We start from the raw sequence: 21,908 nt of genomic DNA on the forward strand, positions 1-21,908 counted from the left end.
AGAGAGAGAGAGGCTCAGAGAGAGAGAGGCTCAGAGAGAGAGAGAGAGAGAGAGGCTCAGAGAGAGAGAGAGAGAGGCTCAGAGAGAGAGAGAGAGGCTCAGAGAGAGAGAGAGAGGCTCAGAGAGAGAGAGAGAGGGCTCAGAGAGAGAGAGGCTCAGGAGAGAGAGCAGGCTGCGAGAGAGAGAGAGGCTCAGAGAGAGAGAGAGAGGCTCAGAGAGAGAGAGAGAGGCTCAGAGAGAGAGAGAGAGGCTCAGAGAGAGAGAGAGAGGCTCAGAGAGAGGAGAGAGAGGCTCAGAGAGAGAGAGGCTCAGAGAGGCTCAGAGAGGCTCAGAGAGAGAGAGGCTCAGAGAGAGAGAGAGAGGCTCAGAGAGAGAGAGGCTCAGAGAGGAGAGAGGCTCAGAGAGAGAGAGGCTCAGAGAGAGATGAGGCTCAGAGAGCTCGAGAGGCTCAGAGAGAGAGAGGCTCAGAGAGAGAGAGAGAGGCTCAGAGAGAGAGAGAGAGAGGCTCAGAGAGAGAGAGAGAGGCTCAGAGAGAGAGAGAGAGAGGCTCAGAGAGAGAGGAGAGAGAGAGAGGCTCAGAGAGAGAGAGAGAGAGGCTCAGAGAGAGAGAGAGAGAGGCTCAGAGAGAGAGAGAGAGAGAGAGGCTCAGAGAGAGAGAGAGAGGCTCAGAGAGAGCGCAGAGAGAGGCTCAGAGAGAGAGAGCTCAGAGGGGCTCAGAGAGAGAGAGAGAGGCTCAGAGAGAGAGAGAGAGAGAGGCTCAGAGAGAGAGAGAGAGAGGCTCAGAGAGAGAGAGAGGCTCAGAGAGAGAGAGAGAGAGAGTCTCAGAGAGAGAGAGAGAGAGTCTCAGAGAGAGAGAGAGAGAGGCTCAGAGAGAGAGAGAGAGAGGCTCAGAGAGAGAGAGAGAGAGGCTCAGAGAGAGAGAGAGAGAGGCTCAGAGAGCGCGAGAGAGAGGGCTCAGAGAGAGAGAGAGAGAGGCTCAGAGAGAGAGAGAGAGAGAGGGCTCAGAGAGAGAGAGAGAGAGAGGCTCAGAGAGAGAGAGAGAGAGAGGCTCAGAGAGAGGCTCAGAGAGAGAGAGGCTCAGAGAGAGAGCTCAGAGAGAGAGAGGCTCAGAGAGAGAGAGAGAGAGAGGCTCAGAGAGAGAGAGGCTCAGAGAGAGAGAGAGCTCAGAGAGCTCAGAGAGGCTCAGAGAGAGAGAGGCTCAGAGAGAGAGAGAGAGAGGCTCAGAGAGAGAGAGAGAGAGGCTCAGAGAGAGAGAGGAGAGAGAGAGAGCTCAGAGAGAGAGGCTCAGAGAGAGAGAGGCTCAGAGAGAGAGAGGCTCAGAGAGAGAGAGAGAGAGGCTCAGAGAGAGAGAGGCTCAGAGAGAGAGAGGCTCAGAGAGAGAGGCTCAGAGAGAGAGAGGCTCAGAGAGAGAGAGGCTCAGAGAGAGAGAGGCTCAGAGAGAGAGAGGCTCAGAGAGAGAGAGGCTCAGAGAGAGAGAGGCTCAGAGAGAGAGAGGCTCAGAGAGAGAGAGGCTCAGAGAGAGAGAGGCTCAGAGAGAGAGAGGCTCAGAGAGAGAGAGGCTCAGAGAGAGAGAGGCTCAGAGAGGCTCAGAGAGGCTCAGAGAGAGAGAGGCTCAGAGAGAGAGAGAGAGGCTCAGAGAGAGAGAGGCTCAGAGAGAGCTCAGAGAGAGGCTCAGAGAGAGAGAGAGAGGCTCAGAGAGAGAGAGGCTCAGAGAGAGAGAGGCTCAGAGAGAGAGAGGCTCAGAGAGAGAGAGGCTCAGAGAGAGAGAGAGGCTCAGAGAGAGAGAGGCTCAGAGAGAGAGAGGCTCAGAGAGAGAGAGAGAGGCTCAGAGAGAGAGGCTCAGAGGCTCAGAGAGAGGCTCAGAGAGAGAGAGGCTCAGAGAGAGAGAGAGAGAGAGGCTCAGAGAGAGAGAGAGAGAGCTCAGAGAGAGAGAGAGAGAGGCTCAGAGAGAGGCTCAGAGAGAGGCTCAGAGAGCTCAGAGAGGCTCAGAGAGAGAGAGGCTCAGAGAGAGAGAGGCTCAGAGAGAGAGAGGCTCAGAGAGAGAGAGGCTCAGAGAGAGAGAGGCTCAGAGAGAGAGAGAGAGAGGCTCAGAGAGAGAGAGAGAGAGAGGCTCAGAGAGAGAGAGAGAGGCTCAGAGAGAGAGCTCAGAGAGGCTCAGAGAGAGAGCGCGAGAGAGAGGCTCAGAGAGAGAGCTCAGAGAGAGAGAGGCTCAGAGAGAGAGAGGCTCAGAGAGAGGCTCAGAGAGCTCAGAGAGAGAGAGAGAGGCTCAGAGAGAGAGCGCAGAGAGAGGCTCAGAGAGAGAGAGAGAGGCTCAGAGAGAGAGAGGCTCAGAGAGCTCAGAGAGGCTCAGAGAGAGAGAGGCTCAGAGAGAGAGAGAGAGGCTCAGAGAGAGAGAGAGGCTCAGAGAGAGAGAGAGAGAGGCTCAGAGAGAGAGAGAGAGAGGCTCAGAGAGAGAGAGCGCAGAGAGAGGCTCAGAGAGAGAGCTCAGAGAGAGGCTCAGAGAGAGAGCGCAGAGAGAGGCTCAGAGAGAGAGAGAGGCTCAGAGAGAGAGAGAGGCTCAGAGAGAGAGAGGCTCAGAGAGAGAGAGAGAGGCTCAGAGAGAGAGAGAGAGGCTCAGAGAGAGAGAGAGAGGCTCAGAGAGAGAGAGAGAGGCTCAGAGAGAGAGCAGAGAGGCTCAGAGAGAGAGAGAGAGGCTCAGAGAGAGAGAGAGAGGCTCAGAGAGAGAGAGAGAGGCTCAGAGAGAGAGAGAGAGGCTCAGAGAGAGAGAGAGAGGCTCAGAGAGCTCAGAGAGCCAGAGAGAGAGAGGCTCAGAGAGAGAGAGAGAGAGAGAGGCTCAGAGAGAGAGAGAGGCTCAGAGAGAGAGAGAGGCTCAGAGAGAGAGAGAGGCTCAGAGAGAGAGAGAGGCTCAGAGAGAGAGAGAGAGGCTCAGAGAGAGAGCAGAGGCTCAGAGAGAGGCTCAGAGAGAGCTCAGAGAGAGAGAGAGGCTCAGAGAGAGAGAGAGGCTCAGAGAGAGAGAGAGGCTCAGAGAGAGAGAGAGGCTCAGAGAGCGCGAGAGGCTCAGAGAGAGAGAGAGAGGCTCTGAGAGAGAGAGAGAGAGAGAGGCTCAGAGAGAGAGAGAGAGAGAGAGGCTCAGAGAGAGAGAGAGAGAGAGAGGCTCAGAGAGAGAGAGAGAGAGGCTGAGAGGCTCAGAGAGAGAGAGAGGCTCAGAGAGAGAGAGAGAGAGAGAGAGGCTCTGAGAGAGAGAGAGAGCAGAGAGCTCAGAGAGAGAGAGAGAGAGAGAGAGGCTCAGAGAGAGAGCAGAGAGAGAGAGGCTCAGAGAGAGAGAGAGAGAGAGGCTCTGAGAGAGAGAGAGAGGCTCAGAGAGAGAGAGAGAGGCTCTGAGAGAGAGAGAGAGAGGCTCTGAGAGAGAGAGAGAGAGAGGCTCTGAGAGAGAGAGAGAGAGAGTCTCTGAGAGAGAGAGAGAGAGAGGCTCTGAGAGAGAGAGAGAGAGAGGCTCTGAGAGAGAGAGAGAGAGAGGCTCTGAGAGAGAGAGAGAGAGAGGCTCAGAGAGAGAGAGAGAGGCTCAGAGAGAGAGAGAGAGGCTCAGAGAGAGAGAGAGAGGCTCAGAGAGAGAGAGAGAGGCTCAGAGAGAGAGAGAGAGAGGCTCAGAGAGAGAGAGAGAGGCTCAGAGAGAGAGAGAGAGGCTCAGAGAGAGAGAGAGAGGCTCAGAGAGAGAGAGAGAGGCTCAGAGAGAGAGAGAGAGGCTCAGAGAGAGAGAGAGAGGCTCAGAGAGAGAGAGAGAGGCTCAGAGAGAGAGAGAGAGGCTCAGAGAGAGAGAGAGAGGCTCAGAGAGAGCGCAGAGAGGCTCAGAGAGAGAGAGAGAGGCTCAGAGAGAGAGAGAGAGGCTCAGAGAGAGAGAGAGAGGCTCAGAGAGAGAGAGAGGCTCAGAGAGAGAGAGAGAGGCTCAGAGAGAGAGAGAGAGGCTCAGAGAGAGAGAGAGAGGCTCAGAGAGAGAGAGAGAGGCTCAGAGAGAGAGAGAGAGGCTCAGAGAGAGAGAGAGAGGCTCAGAGAGAGAGAGAGAGGCTCAGAGAGAGAGAGAGAGGTCTCAGAGAGAGAGAGAGAGAGAGGCTCAGAGAGAGAGAGAGAGAGAGAGGCTCAGAGAGAGAGAGAGAGGCTCAGAGAGAGAGAGAGAGGCTCAGAGAGAGAGAGAGAGGCTCAGAGAGAGAGAGGCTCAGAGAGAGAGAGGCTCAGAGAGAGAGAGGCTCAGAGAGAGAGAGAGAGGCTCAGAGAGAGAGAGAGAGGCTCAGAGAGAGAGAGAGAGGCTCAGAGAGAGAGAGAGAGGCTCAGAGAGAGAGAGAGAGGCTCAGAGAGAGAGAGAGGCTCAGAGAGAGAGAGAGAGGCTCAGAGAGAGAGAGAGGCTCAGAGAGAGAGAGAGAGGCCTCAGAGAGAGAGAGAGAGGCTCAGAGAGAGAGAGAGAGGCTCTGAGAGAGAGAGAGAGGCTCAGAGAGAGAGAGAGAGGCTCAGAGAGAGAGAGAGAGAGGCTCAGAGAGAGAGAGAGAGAGGCTCTGAGAGAGAGAGAGAGAGGCTCTGAGAGAGAGAGAGAGGCTCTGAGAGAGAGAGAGAGGCTCAGAGAGAGAGAGAGAGGCTCTGAGAGAGAGAGAGAGGCTCTGAGAGAGAGAGAGAGGCTCTGAGAGAGAGAGAGAGGCTCTGAGAGAGAGAGAGAGGCTCAGAGAGAGAGAGAGAGGCTCAGCGAGAGAGAGAGAGGCTCAGAGAGAGAGAGAGAGGCTCAGAGAGAGCAGAGAGAGAGGCTCAGAGAGAGAGAGAGAGGCTCAGAGAGAGAGAGAGAGAGGCTCAGAGAGAGAGCGAGAGAGAGAGGCTCAGAGAGAGAGAGAGAGAGAGGCTCGAGAGAGAGAGAGAGAGAGAGGCTCAGAGAGAGAGAGAGAGAGGCTCAGAGAGAGAGAGAGAGAGGCTCAGAGAGAGAGAGAGAGAGAGAGGCTCAGAGAGAGAGAGAGAGAGAGGCTCAGAGAGAGAGAGAGAGAGGCTGAGGAGAGAGAGAGAGAGCTCTGAGAGAGAGAGACTCTGAGAGAGAGAGGCTCTGAGAGAGAGAGGCTCTAGAGAGAGAGAGGCTCTGAGAGAGAGAGGCTCTGAGAGAGAGAGGCTCTGAGAGAGAGAGGCTCTGAGAGAGAGAGGCTCTGAGAGAGAGAGAGAGGCTCTGAGAGAGAGAGAGGAGAGAGAGAGAGAGAGAGAGAGGCTCTGAGAGAGAGAGAGAGAGAGAGGCTCTGAGAGAGAGAGAGAGAGAGAGAGAGAGGCTCTGAGAGAGAGAGAGAGAGAGAGAGAGAGGCTCTGAGAGAGAGAGAGAGAGAGAGAGGCTCTGAGAGAGAGAGAGAGAGAGAGGCTCTGAGAGAGAGAGGAGAGAGAGAGAGAGGCTCTGAGAGAGAGAGAGAGAGAGAGAGGCTCTGAGAGAGAGAGAGAGAGAGAGAGGCTCTGAGAGAGAGAGAGAGAGAGAGGCTCTGAGAGAGAGAGAGAGAGAGAGAGGCTCTGAGAGAGAGAGAGGCGGAGGGAGAGAGGTAGAGGGGCTGGGGGAGAAAAGCCGAGAGTGTCCAGGGTAGAGGGGCCGAGGCCGACAGGGAGAGAGGGGGCCGAGAGAGAGAGTGAGCGAGAGAGGCTGAGAGGGCGAATGAGAGCGAGAGGCTGAGAGAGAGAGCGCGAGCGAGCGTGAGGCTGAGAGAGAGCGCGAGCGAGCGTGAGGCTGAGAGAGAGAGCGCGAGCGAGCGTGAGGCTGAGAGAGAGAGCGCGAGCGAGCGTGAGGCTGAGAGAGAGAGCGCGAGCGAGCGTGAGGCTGAGAGAGAGAGACGCGAGCGAGCGTGAGGCTGAGAGAGAGAGCGCGAGCGAGCGTGAGGCTGAGAGAGAGAGAGCGCGAGCGAGCGTGAGGCTGAGAGAGAGAGAGCGCGAGCGAGCGTGAGGCTGAGAGAGAGAGCGCGAGCGAGCGTGAGGCTGAGAGAGAGAGCGCGAGCGAGCGTGAGGCTGAGAGAGAGAGCGCGAGCGAGCGTGAGGCTGAGAGAGAGCGCGAGCGAGCGTGAGGCTGAGAGAGAGCGCGAGCGAGCGTGAGGCTGAGAGAGAGCGCGAGCGAGCGTGAGGCTGAGAGAGAGCGCGAGCGAGCGTGAGGCTGAGAGAGAGCGCGAGCGAGCGTGAGGCTGAGAGAGAGCGCGAGCGAGCGTGAGGCTGAGAGAGAGCGCGAGCGAGCGTGAGGCTGAGAGAGAGCGCGAGCGAGCGTGAGGCTGAGAGAGAGCGCGAGCGAGCGTGAGGCTGAGAGAGAGCGCGAGCGAGCGTGAGGCTGAGAGAGAGCGCGAGCGAGCGTGAGGCTGAGAGAGAGCGCGAGCGAGCGTGAGGCTGAGAGAGAGCGCGAGCGAGCGTGAGGCTGAGAGAGAGCGCGAGCGAGCGTGAGGCTGAGAGAGAGCGCGAGCGAGCGTGAGGCTGAGAGAGAGCGCGAGCGAGCGTGAGGCTGAGAGAGAGCGCGAGCGAGCGTGAGGCTGAGAGAGAGCGTGAGGCTGAGAGAGAGCGCGAGCGAGCGTGAGGCTGAGAGAGAGCGCGAGCGAGCGTGAGGCTGAGAGAGAGCGCGAGCGAGCGTGAGGCTGAGAGAGAGCGCGAGCGAGCGTGAGGCTGAGAGAGAGCGCGAGCGAGCGTGAGGCTGAGAGAGAGCGCGAGCGAGCGTGAGGCTGAGAGAGAGCGCGAGCGAGCGTGAGGCTGAGAGAGAGCGCGAGCGAGCGTGAGGCTGAGAGAGAGCGCGAGCGAGCGTGAGGCTGAGAGAGAGCGCGAGCGAGCGTGAGGCTGAGAGAGAGCGCGAGCGAGCGTGAGGCTGAGAGAGAGCGCGAGCGAGCGTGAGGCTGAGAGAGAGCGCGAGCGAGCGTGAGGCTGAGAGAGAGCGCGAGCGAGCGTGAGGCTGAGAGAGAGCGCGAGCGAGCGTGAGGCTGAGAGAGAGCGCGAGCGAGCGTGAGGCTGAGAGAGAGCGCGAGCGAGCGTGAGGCTGAGAGAGAGCGCGAGCGAGCGTGAGGCTGAGAGAGAGCGCGAGCGAGCGTGAGGCTGAGAGAGAGCGCGAGCGAGCGTGAGGCTGAGAGAGAGCGCGAGCGAGCGTGAGGCTGAGAGAGAGCGCGAGCGAGCGTGAGGCTGAGAGAGAGCGCGAGCGAGCGTGAGGCTGAGAGAGAGCGCGAGCGAGCGTGAGGCTGAGAGAGAGCGCGAGCGAGCGTGAGGCTGAGAGAGAGCGCGAGCGAGCGTGAGGCTGAGAGAGAGCGCGAGCGAGCGTGAGGCTGAGAGAGAGCGCGAGCGAGCGTGAGGCTGAGAGAGAGCGCGAGCGAGCGTGAGGCTGAGAGAGAGCGCGAGCGAGCGTGAGGCTGAGAGAGAGCGCGAGCGAGCGTGAGGCTGAGAGAGAGCGCGAGCGAGCGTGAGGCTGAGAGAGAGCGCGAGCGAGCGTGAGGCTGAGAGAGAGCGCGAGCGAGCGTGAGGCTGAGAGAGAGCGCGAGCGAGCGTGAGGCTGAGAGAGAGCGCGAGCGAGCGTGAGGCTGAGAGAGAGCGCGAGCGAGCGTGAGGCTGAGAGAGAGCGCGAGCGAGCGTGAGGCTGAGAGAGAGCGCGAGCGAGCGTGAGGCTGAGAGAGAGCGCGAGCGAGCGTGAGGCTGAGCGAGAGCGCGAGCGAGCGTGAGGCTGAGCGAGAGCGCGAGCGAGCGTGAGGCTGAGCGAGAGCGCGAGCGAGCGTGAGGCTGAGCGAGAGCGCGAGCGAGCGTGAGGCTGAGCGAGAGCGCGAGCGAGCGTGAGGCTGAGCGAGAGCGCGAGCGAGCGTGAGGCTGAGCGAGAGCGCGAGCGAGCGTGAGGCTGAGCGAGAGCGCGAGCGAGCGCGAGGCTGAGCGAGAGCGCGAGCGAGCGCGAGGCTGAGCGAGAGCGCGAGCGAGCGCGAGGCTGAGCGAGAGCGCGAGCGAGCGCGAGGCTGAGCGAGAGCGCGAGCGAGCGCGAGGCTGAGCGAGAGCGCGAGCGAGCGCGAGGCTGAGCGAGAGCGCGAGCGAGCGCGAGGCTGAGCGAGAGCGCGAGCGAGCGCGAGGCTGAGCGAGAGCGCGAGCGAGCGCGAGGCTGAGCGAGAGCGCGAGCGAGCGCGAGGCTGAGCGAGAGCGCGAGCGAGCGCGAGGCTGAGCGAGAGCGCGAGCGAGCGCGAGGCTGAGCGAGAGCGCGAGCGAGCGCGAGGCTGAGCGAGAGCGCGAGCGAGCGCGAGGCTGAGCGAGAGCGCGAGCGAGCGCGAGGCTGAGCGAGAGCGCGAGCGAGCGCGAGGCTGAGCGAGAGCGCGAGCGAGCGCGAGGCTGAGCGAGAGCGCGAGCGAGCGCGAGGCTGAGCGAGAGCGCGAGCGAGCGCGAGGCTGAGCGAGAGCGCGAGCGAGCGCGAGGCTGAGCGAGAGCGCGAGCGAGCGCGAGGCTGAGCGAGAGCGCGAGCGAGCGCGAGGCTGAGCGAGAGCGCGAGCGAGCGCGCGAGCGAGCGCGAGGCTGAGCGAGAGAGCGAGCGCGAGGCTGAGCGAGAGCGCGAGCGAGCGCGAGGCTGAGCGAGAGCGCGAGCGAGCGCGAGGCTGAGCGAGAGCGCGAGCGAGCGCGAGGCTGAGCGAGAGCGCGAGCGAGCGCGAGGCTGAGCGAGAGCGCGAGCGAGCGCGAGGCTGAGAGAGGCGCGAGCGAGCGCGAGGCTGAGAGAGGAGCGCGAGCGAGCGCGAGGCTGAGAGAGGGCGCGAGCGAGCGCGAGGCTGAGAGAGAGCGCGAGCGAGCGCGAGGCTGAGAGAGAGCGCGAGCGAGCGCGAGGCTGAGAGAGAGCGCGAGCGAGCGCGAGGCTGAGAGAGAGCGCGAGCGAGCGCGAGGCTGAGAGAGAGCGCGAGCGAGCGCGAGGCTGAGAGAGAGCGCGAGCGAGCGCGAGGCTGAGAGAGAGCGCGAGCGAGCGCGAGGCTGAGAGAGAGCGCGAGCGAGCGCGAGGCTGAGAGAGAGCGCGAGCGAGCGCGAGGCTGAGAGAGAGCGCGAGCGAGCGCGAGGCTGAGAGAGAGCGCGAGCGAGCGCGAGGCTGAGAGAGAGCGCGAGCGAGCGCGAGGCTGAGAGAGAGCGCGAGCGAGCGCGAGGCTGAGAGAGAGCGCGAGCGAGCGCGAGGCTGAGAGAGAGCGCGAGCGAGCGCGAGGCTGAGAGAGAGCGCGAGCGAGCGAGCGCGAGGCTGAGAGAGAGCGCGAGCGAGAGAGCGCGAGGCTGAGAGAGAGCGCGAGCGAGAGAGCGCGAGGCTGAGAGAGAGCGCGAGCGAGAGAGCGCGAGGCTGAGAGAGAGCGCGAGCGAGAGAGCGCGAGGCTGAGAGAGAGCGCGAGCGAGAGAGCGCGAGGCTGAGAGAGAGCGCGAGCGAGAGAGCGCGAGGCTGAGAGAGAGCGCGAGCGAGAGAGCGCGAGGCTGAGAGAGAGCGCGAGCGAGAGAGCGCGAGGCTGAGAGAGAGCGCGAGCGAGAGAGCGCGAGGCTGAGAGAGAGCGCGAGCGAGAGAGCGCGAGGCTGAGAGAGAGCGCGAGCGAGAGAGCGCGAGGCTGAGAGAGAGCGCGAGCGAGAGAGCGCGAGGCTGAGAGAGAGCGCGAGCGAGAGAGCGCGAGGCTGAGAGAGAGCGCGAGCGAGAGAGCGCGAGGCTGAGAGAGAGCGCGAGCGAGAGAGCGCGAGGCTGAGAGAGAGCGCGAGCGAGAGAGCGCGAGGCTGAGAGAGAGCGCGAGCGAGAGAGCGCGAGGCTGAGAGAGAGCGCGAGCGAGAGAGCGCGAGGCTGAGAGAGAGCGCGAGCGAGAGAGCGCGAGGCTGAGAGAGAGCGCGAGCGAGAGAGCGCGAGGCTGAGAGAGAGCGCGAGCGAGAGAGCGCGAGGCTGAGAGAGAGCGCGAGCGAGAGAGCGCGAGGCTGAGAGAGAGCGCGAGCGAGAGAGCGCGAGGCTGAGAGAGAGCGCGAGCGAGAGAGCGCGAGGCTGAGAGAGAGCGCGAGCGAGAGAGAGCGCGAGCGAGAGAGCGCGAGCGAGAGAGAGCGCGAGCGAGAGAGCGCGAGCGAGAGAGCGCGAGGCTGAGAGAGAGCGCGAGCGAGAGAGCGCGAGCGAGAGAGCGCGAGCGAGAGAGCGCGAGGCTGAGAGAGAGCGCGAGCGAGAGAGCGCGAGGCTGAGAGAGAGCGCGAGCGAGAGAGAGCGCGAGGCTGAGAGAGAGCGCGAGCGAGAGAGAGCGCGAGCGAGAGAGCGCGAGGCTGAGAGAGAGCGCGAGCGAGAGAGCGCGAGGCTGAGAGAGAGCGCGAGGCTGAGAGAGAGCGCGAGCGAGAGAGCGCGAGGCTGAGAGAGAGCGCGAGCGAGAGAGCGCGAGCGAGAGAGCGCGAGCGAGAGAGCGCGAGCGAGAGAGCGCGAGGCTGAGAGAGAGCGCGAGCGAGAGAGCGCGAGGCTGAGAGAGAGCGCGAGCGAGAGAGCGCGAGGCTGAGAGAGAGCGCGAGCGAGAGAGCGCGAGGCTGAGAGAGAGCGCGAGGCTGAGAGAGAGCGCGAGCGAGAGAGAGCGCGAGGCTGAGAGAGAGCGCGAGGCTGAGAGAGAGCGCGAGGCTGAGAGAGAGCGCGAGGCTGAGAGAGAGCGCGAGGCTGAGAGAGAGCGCGAGGCTGAGAGAGAGCGCGAGGCTGAGAGAGAGCGCGAGGCTGAGAGAGAGCGCGAGGCTGAGAGAGAGCGCGAGGCTGAGAGAGAGCGCGAGGCTGAGAGAGAGCGCGAGGCTGAGAGAGAGCGCGAGGCTGAGAGAGAGCGCGAGGCTGAGAGAGAGCGCGAGGCTGAGAGAGAGCGCGAGCGAGAGAGCGCGAGCGAGAGAGCGCGAGGCTGAGAGAGAGCGCGAGGCTGAGAGAGAGCGCGAGGCTGAGAGAGAGCGCGAGGCTGAGAGAGAGCGCGAGGGAGAGAGCGCGAGCGAGAGAGCGCGAGGCTGAGAGAGAGCGCGAGGCTGAGAGAGAGCGCGAGGCTGAGAGAGAGCGCGAGGCTGAGAGAGAGCGCGAGCGAGAGAGCGCGAGCGAGAGAGCGCGAGGCTGAGAGAGAGCGCGAGCGAGAGAGCGCGAGCGAGAGAGCGCGAGGCTGAGAGAGAGCGCGAGCGAGAGAGCGCGAGCGAGAGAGCGCGAGGCTGAGAGAGAGCGTGAGGCTGAGAGAGAGCGCGAGCGAGAGAGCGCGAGCGAGAGAGCGTGAGGCTGAGAGAGAGCGCGAGCGAGAGAGCGCGAGGCTGAGAGAGAGCGCGAGCGAGAGAGCGCGAGCGAGCGTGAGGCTGAGAGAGAGAGCGAGCGAGAGAGCGCGAGCGAGCGTGAGGCTGAGAGAGAGAGCGAGCGAGAGAGCGCGAGCGAGCGTGAGGCTGAGAGAGAGAGAGAGAGAGAGCGCGAGCGAGCGTGAGGCTGAGAGAGAGAGAGAGAGAGAGCGCGAGCGAGCGTGAGGCTGAGAGAGAGAGAGAGAGAGAGCGCGAGCGAGCGTGAGGCTGAGAGAGAGAGAGAGAGAGCGCGAGCGAGCGTGAGGCTGAGAGAGAGAGAGAGAGAGCGCGAGCGAGCGTGAGGCTGAGAGAGAGAGAGAGAGAGCGCGAGCGAGCGTGAGGCTGAGAGAGAGAGAGAGAGCGCGAGCGAGCGTGAGGCAGAGAGAGAGAGAGAGCGCGAGCGAGCGTGAGGCTGAGAGAGAGAGAGAGAGAGCGCGAGCGAGCGTGAGGCTGAGAGAGAGAGAGAGAGAGAGCGCGAGCGAGCGTGAGGCTGAGAGATCGCGAGCGAGCGCAAAATGAATGAATGAACAATGAAATATGTTTGGGGACTTTATGCCCAGCCTCTCACACAAAATGGCATAGCTAGAAAAGCATCATACTCCTTGCCTTTCTGTGTCGAGGCATCGCAGGCTGTAATCGCACACACACACACACCACACACACACGGTGGGTGTATGATGGCCACTGAGCTGTAGTTGAGCTGTTGTTATTCCAGCAGGGTTACACAGTGAGGATGATGCTGGGTAGATGGGAGCATGGCCTCTCTCAGCGTAGCAACAGTCCCTCACTGCTACTGCTGCCGCTGACAGTGGTGAATATTTCATACTGTTGGCGCTCTGCTCGCTCTCTCTCGGTCTCCCTCCCTTTCTCTGTATTCACTCTACATTTCACTCTCCATCTGTTTTCTCCATTCTGCTTTCCCTCTCTTTCTCCTCTCTCCTTCCTCACTGTCTCTCTCCTTCTCCCTCCCACTTTCCCAAAAGCGTTACATTGGCCTCGATAGTGAGGTCAGTTAGGCATCAACTCTCATAATGACAAAGTTAAAACAGGTTCTTGTAAATGTTTACTAATTTATATAATTTTTTAAACAGAAATACATCATTTGCATAAGTACTCAGACCTTTGCTATGATACTCGATAATTGAGCTCAGGTGCATTCTGTTTTCATTGATCATCCTTGAGATGTTTCTACAACTTGATTGGAGTCCACCTGTGGTAAATTCAATTGATTGGACATGATTTGGAAAGGCACACACCTGTCTATATAAGGTCCCACAGTTGAAAGTGCATGTCAGAGCAAAAACCAAGCCATGAGGTTGAAGGAATTGTCCGTAGAGCTCCGACACAGGTTTGTGTCAAGGCCCAGATCTGGGGAAGGGTACCAAAAAATGTCTGCAGCATTGAAGGTCCCCAATAAGAAAGTGGCCTCCATCATTCTTAAATGGAAGATGTTTGGAACCACCAGGACTCTTCCTAGAGCTGGCCACCCAGCCAAACTGAGCAATCGAGGGAGAAGGGCCTTGGTCAGGTAGGTGACCAAGAACCCGATGGTCACTCTGACAGAGCTCCAGAGTTTTTCTGTGGAAATGCGAGAACCTACCAGAAGGACAACCATCTCTGCAACACTCCACCAATCAGGCCTTTATGGTAGAGTGGCCAGACGGAAGCCATTCCTCAGTAAAAGGCACATGACAGCCTTAAAGGATTCTCAGAGAAACAAGATTCTTTGGTCTGATGAGACCAAGATTGTCGTCTTTGGCCAGAATGCCAAGCATCACGTCTGGAGGAAACCTGGCACCATTCCTACGGTGAAGCATGGTATTGGCAGCATCATGCTGTGGGTATTTTTTTCAGCGGCAGGGACTGAAAGACTAGTCAGGATCAAGGGAAAGATGCCTTCCAACAGGACAAAGACCCGAAGCACACAGCCAAGACAACGCAGGAGTGGCTTCGGAACAAGTCTCTCAATGTCCTCGAGTGGTCCAGCCAGAGCCTGAACTTGAACCCGATCGAACATCTCTGGAGAGACCTGAAAATAACTGTGCAGCGATGCTCCCCATCCACCCTGACAGAGCTTGAGGATCTGCATAGAAGAATGGGAGAAACTCCCCAAATACAGGTGTGCTAAGCTGGTAGCGTCATACCTAAGAAGATTTGAGGCTGTAATCACTGCCAAAGGTGCTTCAACAAAGTAGTGAATAAAGATTCTGAATACTTATGTAAATTTCAGCTTGTTATTTTCAATAAATGTGCAATTAAAAAAATATGTTTTTGCTTTGTCATTATGGGTTGTTGTGTGTTGATGTTTTTTCATGGTTCGGACTAGGCCTCTTAGTTCCAGTGAAGGGAAATCTGAACACTACAGCATACAGTGACATTCTCAATGATTCTGTGCTTTCAACTTTGTGGCAACAGTTTAGGATAGGCCCTTTCCTGTTTGATCATGACAATGCCCTCGTGCACAAAGGGAGGTCCATACAGAAATGGTATGTCGAGATCGGTGTGGAAGAACTTGACTGGCCTGCACAGAGCCCTGACCTCAACCCCAACGAACACATTTGGGATGATTTGGAATGCCTGACTGCGAGCCAGGACTAATCGCCCAACATCAGTGCCCGACCTCACTAATGCTCTTGTGGCTGAATGGAAGCAAGTCCCCGCAGCAATATTCCAACATCTAGTGGAAAGCCTTCCCAGACGAATGGAAGATGTTTTAGCAGCAAAGGGGGTACCAACTCCATATCAATTCCCATGATTTTGGAATGAGATGTTCGACGAGCAGGTGTCCACAAACTTTTGATCATGTTGTGTATCTGCACGAACTATCTTGCACTGACCCTACGCACACTCACTACACTTTCACTACAATGTTACACCCACACAAAACCAACACACATTTACATACACTACATATGCACACACACGTTTACCAACATAACACAATCATACATACACACACTTTTATTCTCATAATTTGCTGCTGCTACTCTGTTCTTTATTTTACTGTTATTATTATCTGTCCGGATGCCTAGTCACTTTACCCTGCCTTCATGTACATATCTACCTCAAATACCTTATTATTATCTATCCTGATGCCTAGTCACTTTACCCTGCCTTCATGTACATATCTACCTCAAATACCTCATACCTTTGCACATTGATCTGGTACTGGTACTCCCTCTATATATACAGTTGAAGTCGGAAGTTTACATACACTTAGTTGGGAGTCATTAAAACTAATTTTTCAACCACTCCACAGATTTCTTGTCAACAAACTATAGTTTTTGCAAGTCGGTCTACTTTGTGCATGACACATTTATTTTCCAACAATTGTTTACAGACAGATTATTTCACTTATAATTCACTGTATCACAATTCCAGTGGGTCAGAAGTTTACATACACTAAGTTGACTTTGCCTTTAAACAGCTTGGAAAATTCAAGAAAATTGTCATGGCTTTAGAAGCTTCTGATAGGCTAATTGACATCATTTGAGTCAATTGGAGGTTTACCTGTGGATGTATTTCAAGGCCTACCTTCAAACTCAGTGCCTCTTTACTTGACATCATGGGAAAATCAAAAGAAATCAGCCAAGACCTCAGAAAAAAAAGTGTAGACACCCACAAGTCTGATTCATCCTTGGGAGCAATTTCCACGCCTGAAGGTACCACGTTCATCTGTACAAACAATAGTACGCAAGTATAAACACCATGGGACCACGCAGCCGTCATACCGCTCAGGAAGGAGACGCGTTCTGTCTCCTAGAGATGAACGTACTTTGGTGCGAAAAGTGCAAATCAATCCCAGAACAACAGCAAAGGACCTTGTGAAGAGGCTGGAGGAAATGGGTACAAAGGTATCTATATCCACAGTAAAACGAGACCTATATCGACATAACCTGAAAGGCCACTCAGCAAGGTAGAAGCCACTGCTCCAAAACCGCCATAAAAAAGCCAGACTATGGTTTGCAACTGCACATGGGGACAAAGATCGTACTTTTCAGAGAAATGTCTTCTGGTCTGATGAAACAAAAAAAGAACTGTTTGGCCATAATGACCATCGTCATGTTTGGAGGAGAAAGGGGGAGTCTTGCAAGCCGAAGAACACCATCCCAACCGTGAAGCACGGGGGTGTCAGCATCATGTTGTGGGGGTGCTTTGCTGCAGGAGGGACTGGTGCACTTCACAAAATAGATAGCATCATGAGGGAAGAAAATGATGTGGATATATTGAAGCAACATCTCAAGACATCAGTCAGGAAGTTAAAGCTTGGTCACAAATGGGTCTTCCAAATGGACATTGACCCCAAGCATACTTCCAAAGTTGTGGCAAAATGGCTTAAGGACAACAAAGTCAAGGTATTGGAGTGGCCATCACAAGCTCTGACCTCAATCCTATAGAACATTTGTGGGCAGAACTGAAAAAGCTTGTGCGAGCAAGGAGGCTTACAAACCTGACTCAGTTACACCAGCTCTGTCAGGAGGAATGGGTAAAATTCACAAACTTACTGTGGGAAGCTTGTGGAAGGCTACCCGACACGTTTGACCCAAGTTAAACAATTTAAAGGCAATGCTACCAAATACTAATTGAGTATGTCAACTTCTGACCCACTGGGAATGTGATGAAAGAAATAAAAGCTGAAATAAATCATTCTCTGTACTATTATTCTAACATTTCACATTCTTAAAATAAAGTGGTGATCCTAACTGACCTAAGACAGGGAATTTATATCAGGAATTGTGAAAAAAAACGGAGTTTAAATGTATTTGGCTAAGGTGTATGTAAACTTCCGACTTCAACTGTAGCTCCTGTCTTGTGTATTTTATTCCTCTTGTGTTAGTTACAATTGTATTTTTTACTATCATTTTTTATCTGCATCATTGGGAGAGGTTCATAAGCAAGTATTTCAACACAGTGTGATTTGGAGGTAGTTTAATCATCTTAGGAGTTGGGAATCTATCGGTAATATCTTATAAATGTAATTACTAGAATGGGTATAGCCCCTCGGACTAATATGATTCCCGTTGTAGAAATTATAAACTGAACAAAAATATAAACGCAACATGTAAAGTGTTGGTCCCATTTTTCTTGACCTGAAATAAAAGATCACAGAAATGTTCCATAAGCAGACAATAATTATTTCTATCACATTTGCACAAAAGTGTTTACATTCCTGTTAGTGATCATTTGCCAAGCTAGTCTATCCACCTTATAGGCGTGGCATATCAAGAAGCGGATTAAACAGCATGATCATTACACAGGTGCACCTTGTGCTGGGGACATTAGAAGGCTACTCTAAAATGTGCAGTTTAGTCACACAACACAATGCCACAGATGTCTGAAGTTTTGAGGTAAAATGCAATTGGCATGCTGATTGCAGGAATGTTCAACAGCGCTGTTGCCAGAGAATTTAATGTTAATTTCTCTACCATAAGCTGCCTCCAACTTTGTTTTTGCGAATTTGGCAGTACATCCAACCACGCCAGCCCAGGACGCCACATCAGTTTTTTTCAGCTGTTGGATTGTTTGAGGAGAGGGAGGGTGGGTGCTATAAAGTATTTCTGTCTCTAATAAAGCACTTTTGTGGGGGAAAGCTCATTCTGATTGGCTGGGCCTGACTCCCCAGTGGGTGGGCCTATGTCCTCCCAGGCCCACCCATGGCTGCGCCACTGCCTATGTGAAATCCATAGATTAGGGTTTAATTTATTTCAATTGACTGATTTCCTTATATGAACTGTAACTCAGTAAAATCTTAGAAATTGTTGCATTTTATATTTTTGTTCAGTATATGTCTATGTACATAACAGTAACTTAAATTATACAAGTACAACTTTAGTGTGAACTGAAGTAAACATCAACGTTATGAGCTGAACATGTTGATGAATTGCTTGAAAGCCCCAGGCATTTCCTCCTGATTTCCCTCGATCCTCACAGTCGCATAAGATGGCCACTCACTCATTCCATCTCTGTACCCTGAAGTATGTGCACGTATTTTCTAAGTCTGTTGTCAGCTAGTCTCCCACCCACTTGACGTTTTCTAGTGTAGTAGTCTGGTTAACAGTGGATAAGATTAGGCTAGGATTTTCGCCCACAATATGCGGATGTCATTGTAGTTGACTTCTCCTTGTAAACATTCCTGCCCCCAAAACAATAAATAAATATATATATTCGTTTGATATTCATTAGTTTGTATTCCTGGCAGCACTTTCCATCACATGGCAGGGCAGTACATCGACTACAGTGACAGTTGTCAGAATCTCCCTGTATGTTTTATTGAGAATCTCCCTGTATGTTTTATTGAGAATCTCCCTGTATGTTTTATTGAGAATCTCCCTGTATGTTTTATTGAGAATGTTACTGTATTGGAAGTCTCAGTCTCTCTTCCCTCTCTCCCCCTAGAGTCTCAGTCAGTTAAGAGGCCTGACAAAGGATGTTAAAACATTTCAAAGTCATCACCAGGGGTCCTCTACAGTACCACACCATAGGCTGCTGCTCTGGGTGGAAATATAGGGGATTCTCTTAAAAATGAGCAGATGAACTGAGAAATGAGAGAGAGAGACATATTGGTGCCATTCAAAGTTTAAGACTGTTGAACCAGTTATGTAAGAATGAATGTGGAAGTATGAATGCAGAATTCATGAGTTGAATCAGGTTTTCCTTGAGTTGATTTCCGTGGTCTCATACTAAATAATATATGAACCCAAGTTTTAAATATTCCTTTATTCACCACTTTAGGCATAATTCAAGTTCTGTGTTCAGTTCTCTGTGTTTTTGGTGAAAGACGAAAGGAAAACGATGTTCTGTCATTACGTCTGTTAAGCAGTCTGTCACTGAGCCCAGTAAATGTCAGGATGTATTGACTCTCCTCTACCTGTGCACTGCAGTGGTTCATTACTCAATGTGAGCAGTAAAGTAGAGGAGGCAGCGTTTACTTTATTTATAGGCTTGCCAGTTGTCAGCTCTGTTTCTGGCCTCCGCCTAGTCGGAGGGGTTGATACTGTATGGTCTGAAGGTTAGATGGAAAAATGCATATTACACTGTAGTTATCTGTCTGACTGCATTTATATACATCTAGTTAGTATTTGGAGAGGCAAATTGTGTGATCGGGCTATTTAATTGGTGGGCCAATTTTAAATCTGTGTACTCCTGTAATTTAGATTTTGCCTTCAATTCTTCCTATGCTTATTTATTGAATTGCTTATTTCTCTGCTGACTGACATACTAGTTGATGGCAAACATTTTGAATTTCCTGTAATGTTACCTTGTTTAAACACCTTCTGCTCTCGAAACTCGCCAAGCGAATGTGGAGTAATCAATTCCCCACGGGAATTGAACTGGAGTTGAAAAGCAGCTGTATTATGTGTTGTTGGGGGGTCGCAGATAGAACGCAGAACTGAAAGAAAGACTGTTGAAGAGAGACAGGGAACAGAGAGAGACGGAGAGGGAGTATGGTAGTCAGAGAGCTGTTTGTGTAATGCTGCAGTGAGCTTTTCAAAGATACTGTTTTACCTCACATCATCCCAAAATGACAATCAATACAGAGTTTTGTTTGTCTGGGTCTGTCCTTCAACTTGCCATGTTTTACTGTTAGACTACGTTACTTGGGCTTCCAAATACAATTTACTAAATTGAAATGTATCGACAGACAGACTCCATGCAGGTTTAGGAATCATTTGAAATTGTCCATGACAGGCAGGGAGGCAGACGAGTAGGCAAGGAAGCAGACAGAGAGACGGATTGAAAGACTGGTAAGCAGACAGGTAAGCAGACAGGGAGAGATGTAGACAGCCAGACAGACAGGTAAGCAGGCAGGCAGACAGATAGACAGGTAGGCAGGCAGGGGGAGAGAGGTAGACAGCCAGCCAGACAGGCCGGCCGGCCGGCAGGCAAGGGGAGAGAGGTAGACAGCGAGCCAAACAGGCAGGCAGGCCGGCCGGCAGGCAGGGGGAGAGAGGTAGACAGCCAGACAGGCAGGCAGGCCGGCCGGCAGGCAGGGGGAGAGAGGTAGACAGCCAGACAGGCAGGCAGGCCGGCAGGCAGGGGGAGAGAGGTAGACAGCCAGCCAAACAGGCAGGCAGGCCGGCCGGCAGGCAGGGGGAGAGAGGTAGACAGCCAGCCAAACAGGCAGGCAGGCCGGCCGGCAGGCAGGGGGAGAGAGGTAGACAGCCAGACAGGCAGGCAGGCCGGCAGGCAGGGGGAGAGAGGTAGACAGCCAGCCAGACAGGCAGGCAGGCAGGCAGGGAGAGAGGTAGACAGACAGGCAGGCAGGCAGGGAGAGAGGTAGACAGACAGGCAGGCAGGCAGGGAGAGAGGTAGACAGACAGGCAGGCAGGCAGGGAGAGAGGTAGACAGACAGGCAGGGAGAGAGGTAGACAGCCAGACAGGTAAGCAGGCAGGTAAGAGAGGTAGACAGCCAGACAGGTAAGCAGGCAGGGAGAGAGGTAGACAGACAGGCAGGTAGGCAGGGAGAGAGGTAGACAGCCAGACAGGTAAGCAGGCAGGGAGAGAGGTAGACAGACAGGCAGGTAGGCAGGGAGAGAGGTAGACAGCCAGACAGGTGAGCAGGCAGGGAGAGAGGTAGAATTTTGTGATCAATTTACATACATTTCAATTATCCTAATCGGTCTGCAACCCTGAGTGTGTAAAGTTCTGGTTTAAATGAAACAGACAGAATTCCCAGCTCACAATTAGTCAAACCCAGTTTTATTCACGAGAGCTCTGCCAGTCATATACAAAGATGTTCCTTTTATAACATACTTCTGTCCTACGCACACACATACACACTAACATTAGGAGAGCTATCTTCTTCTCCAGAATTCTCACCACAGTTTCTCACTACCCAGCTGACAGTTCCAGTCCCTCCCAGATAAAGGAAACCTGGAGGGGTGCTCCCTGTCCTATCTTATCTTCCCAGAGTTATAGCCGGGTCGGTTCAAACATAGTTGAATTGTTTCTAGGTGCTTTCTTAAGCATACACACATTTCTCTCTCTCCCAGTCTAACCTAGTTGGACTTATGTTTAATACTTTTAATTACTCCTTATCCATGCTACATAACCTCTAATCGCTAATGGTTAAATTTCCGGGTATAATTATTTAATCATTTATATTATAGCTTATAAACTCTTTTATCAGGGAGATACAGGCAGGTAACCAGCGCTCATAACCGCTGTGGTTGAGATGTACTATCAGCAACAGTACTCAAATCCTTCCATGTCCATTTCTACTTCCAGGCGGTTTCATAAGCTGCATGCAGCATTTCTCTGCTTGTTAAGCCATGATCACTAAGCCACTTCCCAACACTGCAAACACACAACAGTGAATGTGACTCGACTTCTAATAAACAGAGGGCTTTAACATCCCTTCAAGACCTTCATTTGGTGAGCTTTTTAAGTTACAGGAATGTGCTTAGTAACAACAGGATGCTAGATACATTTTTATGTAAAGCAAGGCCATGCCAGTGTTTTCAATACTGGCACTCTAACTCTGAGAGAGCTTCTATCACAGTGATGTTGTGTTCCCTGCCACTGGAACTGCTCTTCAGTCTGTCAGATCAGAAGTACAGAAGGGCATGTCTGCCTGGTCGTTCTGACTCTGGATCAAAGTATGTTCGGTCTGTGCTGCTCTGTTGCTCAGGATAATAATGTGATATTTTGTGGCTGTCCAAGCAGGGGTATGTAGTGGGGAACTGAGAAGTAGCCTATCTAGGAGCTTGACTGGAGTATATATCGCTCTCTCTCGCAGCCCCCATGTGGCGTGAGGCCCAGCCAACAGAGTAACTCATAGAGACATTTTTGTTTGCAACTAAAGCAGCGAGGCTGAGAGTGATGATACAGCACGGCCATAAACATCTTTATTGATCCAGCTATAAAACTCACACTGTAGGATGGAGAGAAGGGACAGGGCTGGAGAGAGGGCTGGGCTGGAGTTGTGTTATTTGTGTTATTATGCTCAATTAAATTGTCAGGGCCGTGTAATCTTGCTTAGAGCAATAGTTATAGCGAGAGAGGTTACTTCAAATGGTGAGGAAAAACTGGCTCCATCAAAAGGGTGACAAATAATATGTGCTTTACACACTATAGCGTACACTGTGTGAAAACGCTCTTTGTAGAAACGTTTTTTCCTGGTCACTTCAAATGGTCAGACTGACCATCTGTAATGTGCTCTAAGTTTCTAACCCTAGTCCCTTCTTTCCCCGGTCCACAGAGAAGAAGGAGGTGACTCAGAGTCTGGAGAACTACACGTCTAAATGTCCAGGAGGAATGGAGGTTATCACCCTGCCTGATGGACTCAAACTGCCCCCAGTACCGTTAAGCAAGCTTCCCATCGTCAGGTACGTCAATCGGATTTTTAAAGCTCTTTTTCAGCAACAGTTGTCAGGTAAGTCAGTCAAAGGTGGTGAGTGGTCTGGGTCATGTTTATTAAGAACAAATGGATGAAAACGCTCTGAAACTGAGAGAAATGGGGAGGTATTATCCGACCTAGTCCAATAAGAAACGCCTGCTTTCGTGTTCCATTGCGAAATGTTTTGCGATGTTGTGCCCTAATGAACACAACCCTGGTGTATGAACTGTCATTCTGATTTGATCTTATCAATGTACCAATGAGCTCATCATTGTTACGACACTGTTCTAACATCGAGTAACTACTACTCTGAGTGGCGTGATTAATC

At 54.0% G+C, this 21,908-nt stretch overlaps 1 protein-coding gene across 5 annotated transcripts in view; it reads left to right on the forward strand.

Annotated features, from left to right (window-relative positions):
- LOC129831073 (trafficking protein particle complex subunit 9-like) overlaps positions 1 to 21,908 on the forward strand; it is a 364,192-nt gene that overhangs the window by 39,850 nt on the left and 302,434 nt on the right. For all 5 annotated transcript variants that reach the window (XM_055894093.1, XM_055894098.1, XM_055894095.1 and 2 more), the window contains one exon: positions 21,443 to 21,569. In XM_055894093.1, coding sequence (XP_055750068.1) covers positions 21,443 to 21,569 — 127 coding nt within the window. The remainder of the gene's footprint in view (positions 1 to 21,442; positions 21,570 to 21,908) is intronic.

This window comes from Salvelinus fontinalis, chromosome 32, assembly GCF_029448725.1.
Source record: "Salvelinus fontinalis isolate EN_2023a chromosome 32, ASM2944872v1, whole genome shotgun sequence".
Taxonomy (NCBI): domain Eukaryota; kingdom Metazoa; phylum Chordata; class Actinopteri; order Salmoniformes; family Salmonidae; genus Salvelinus; species Salvelinus fontinalis.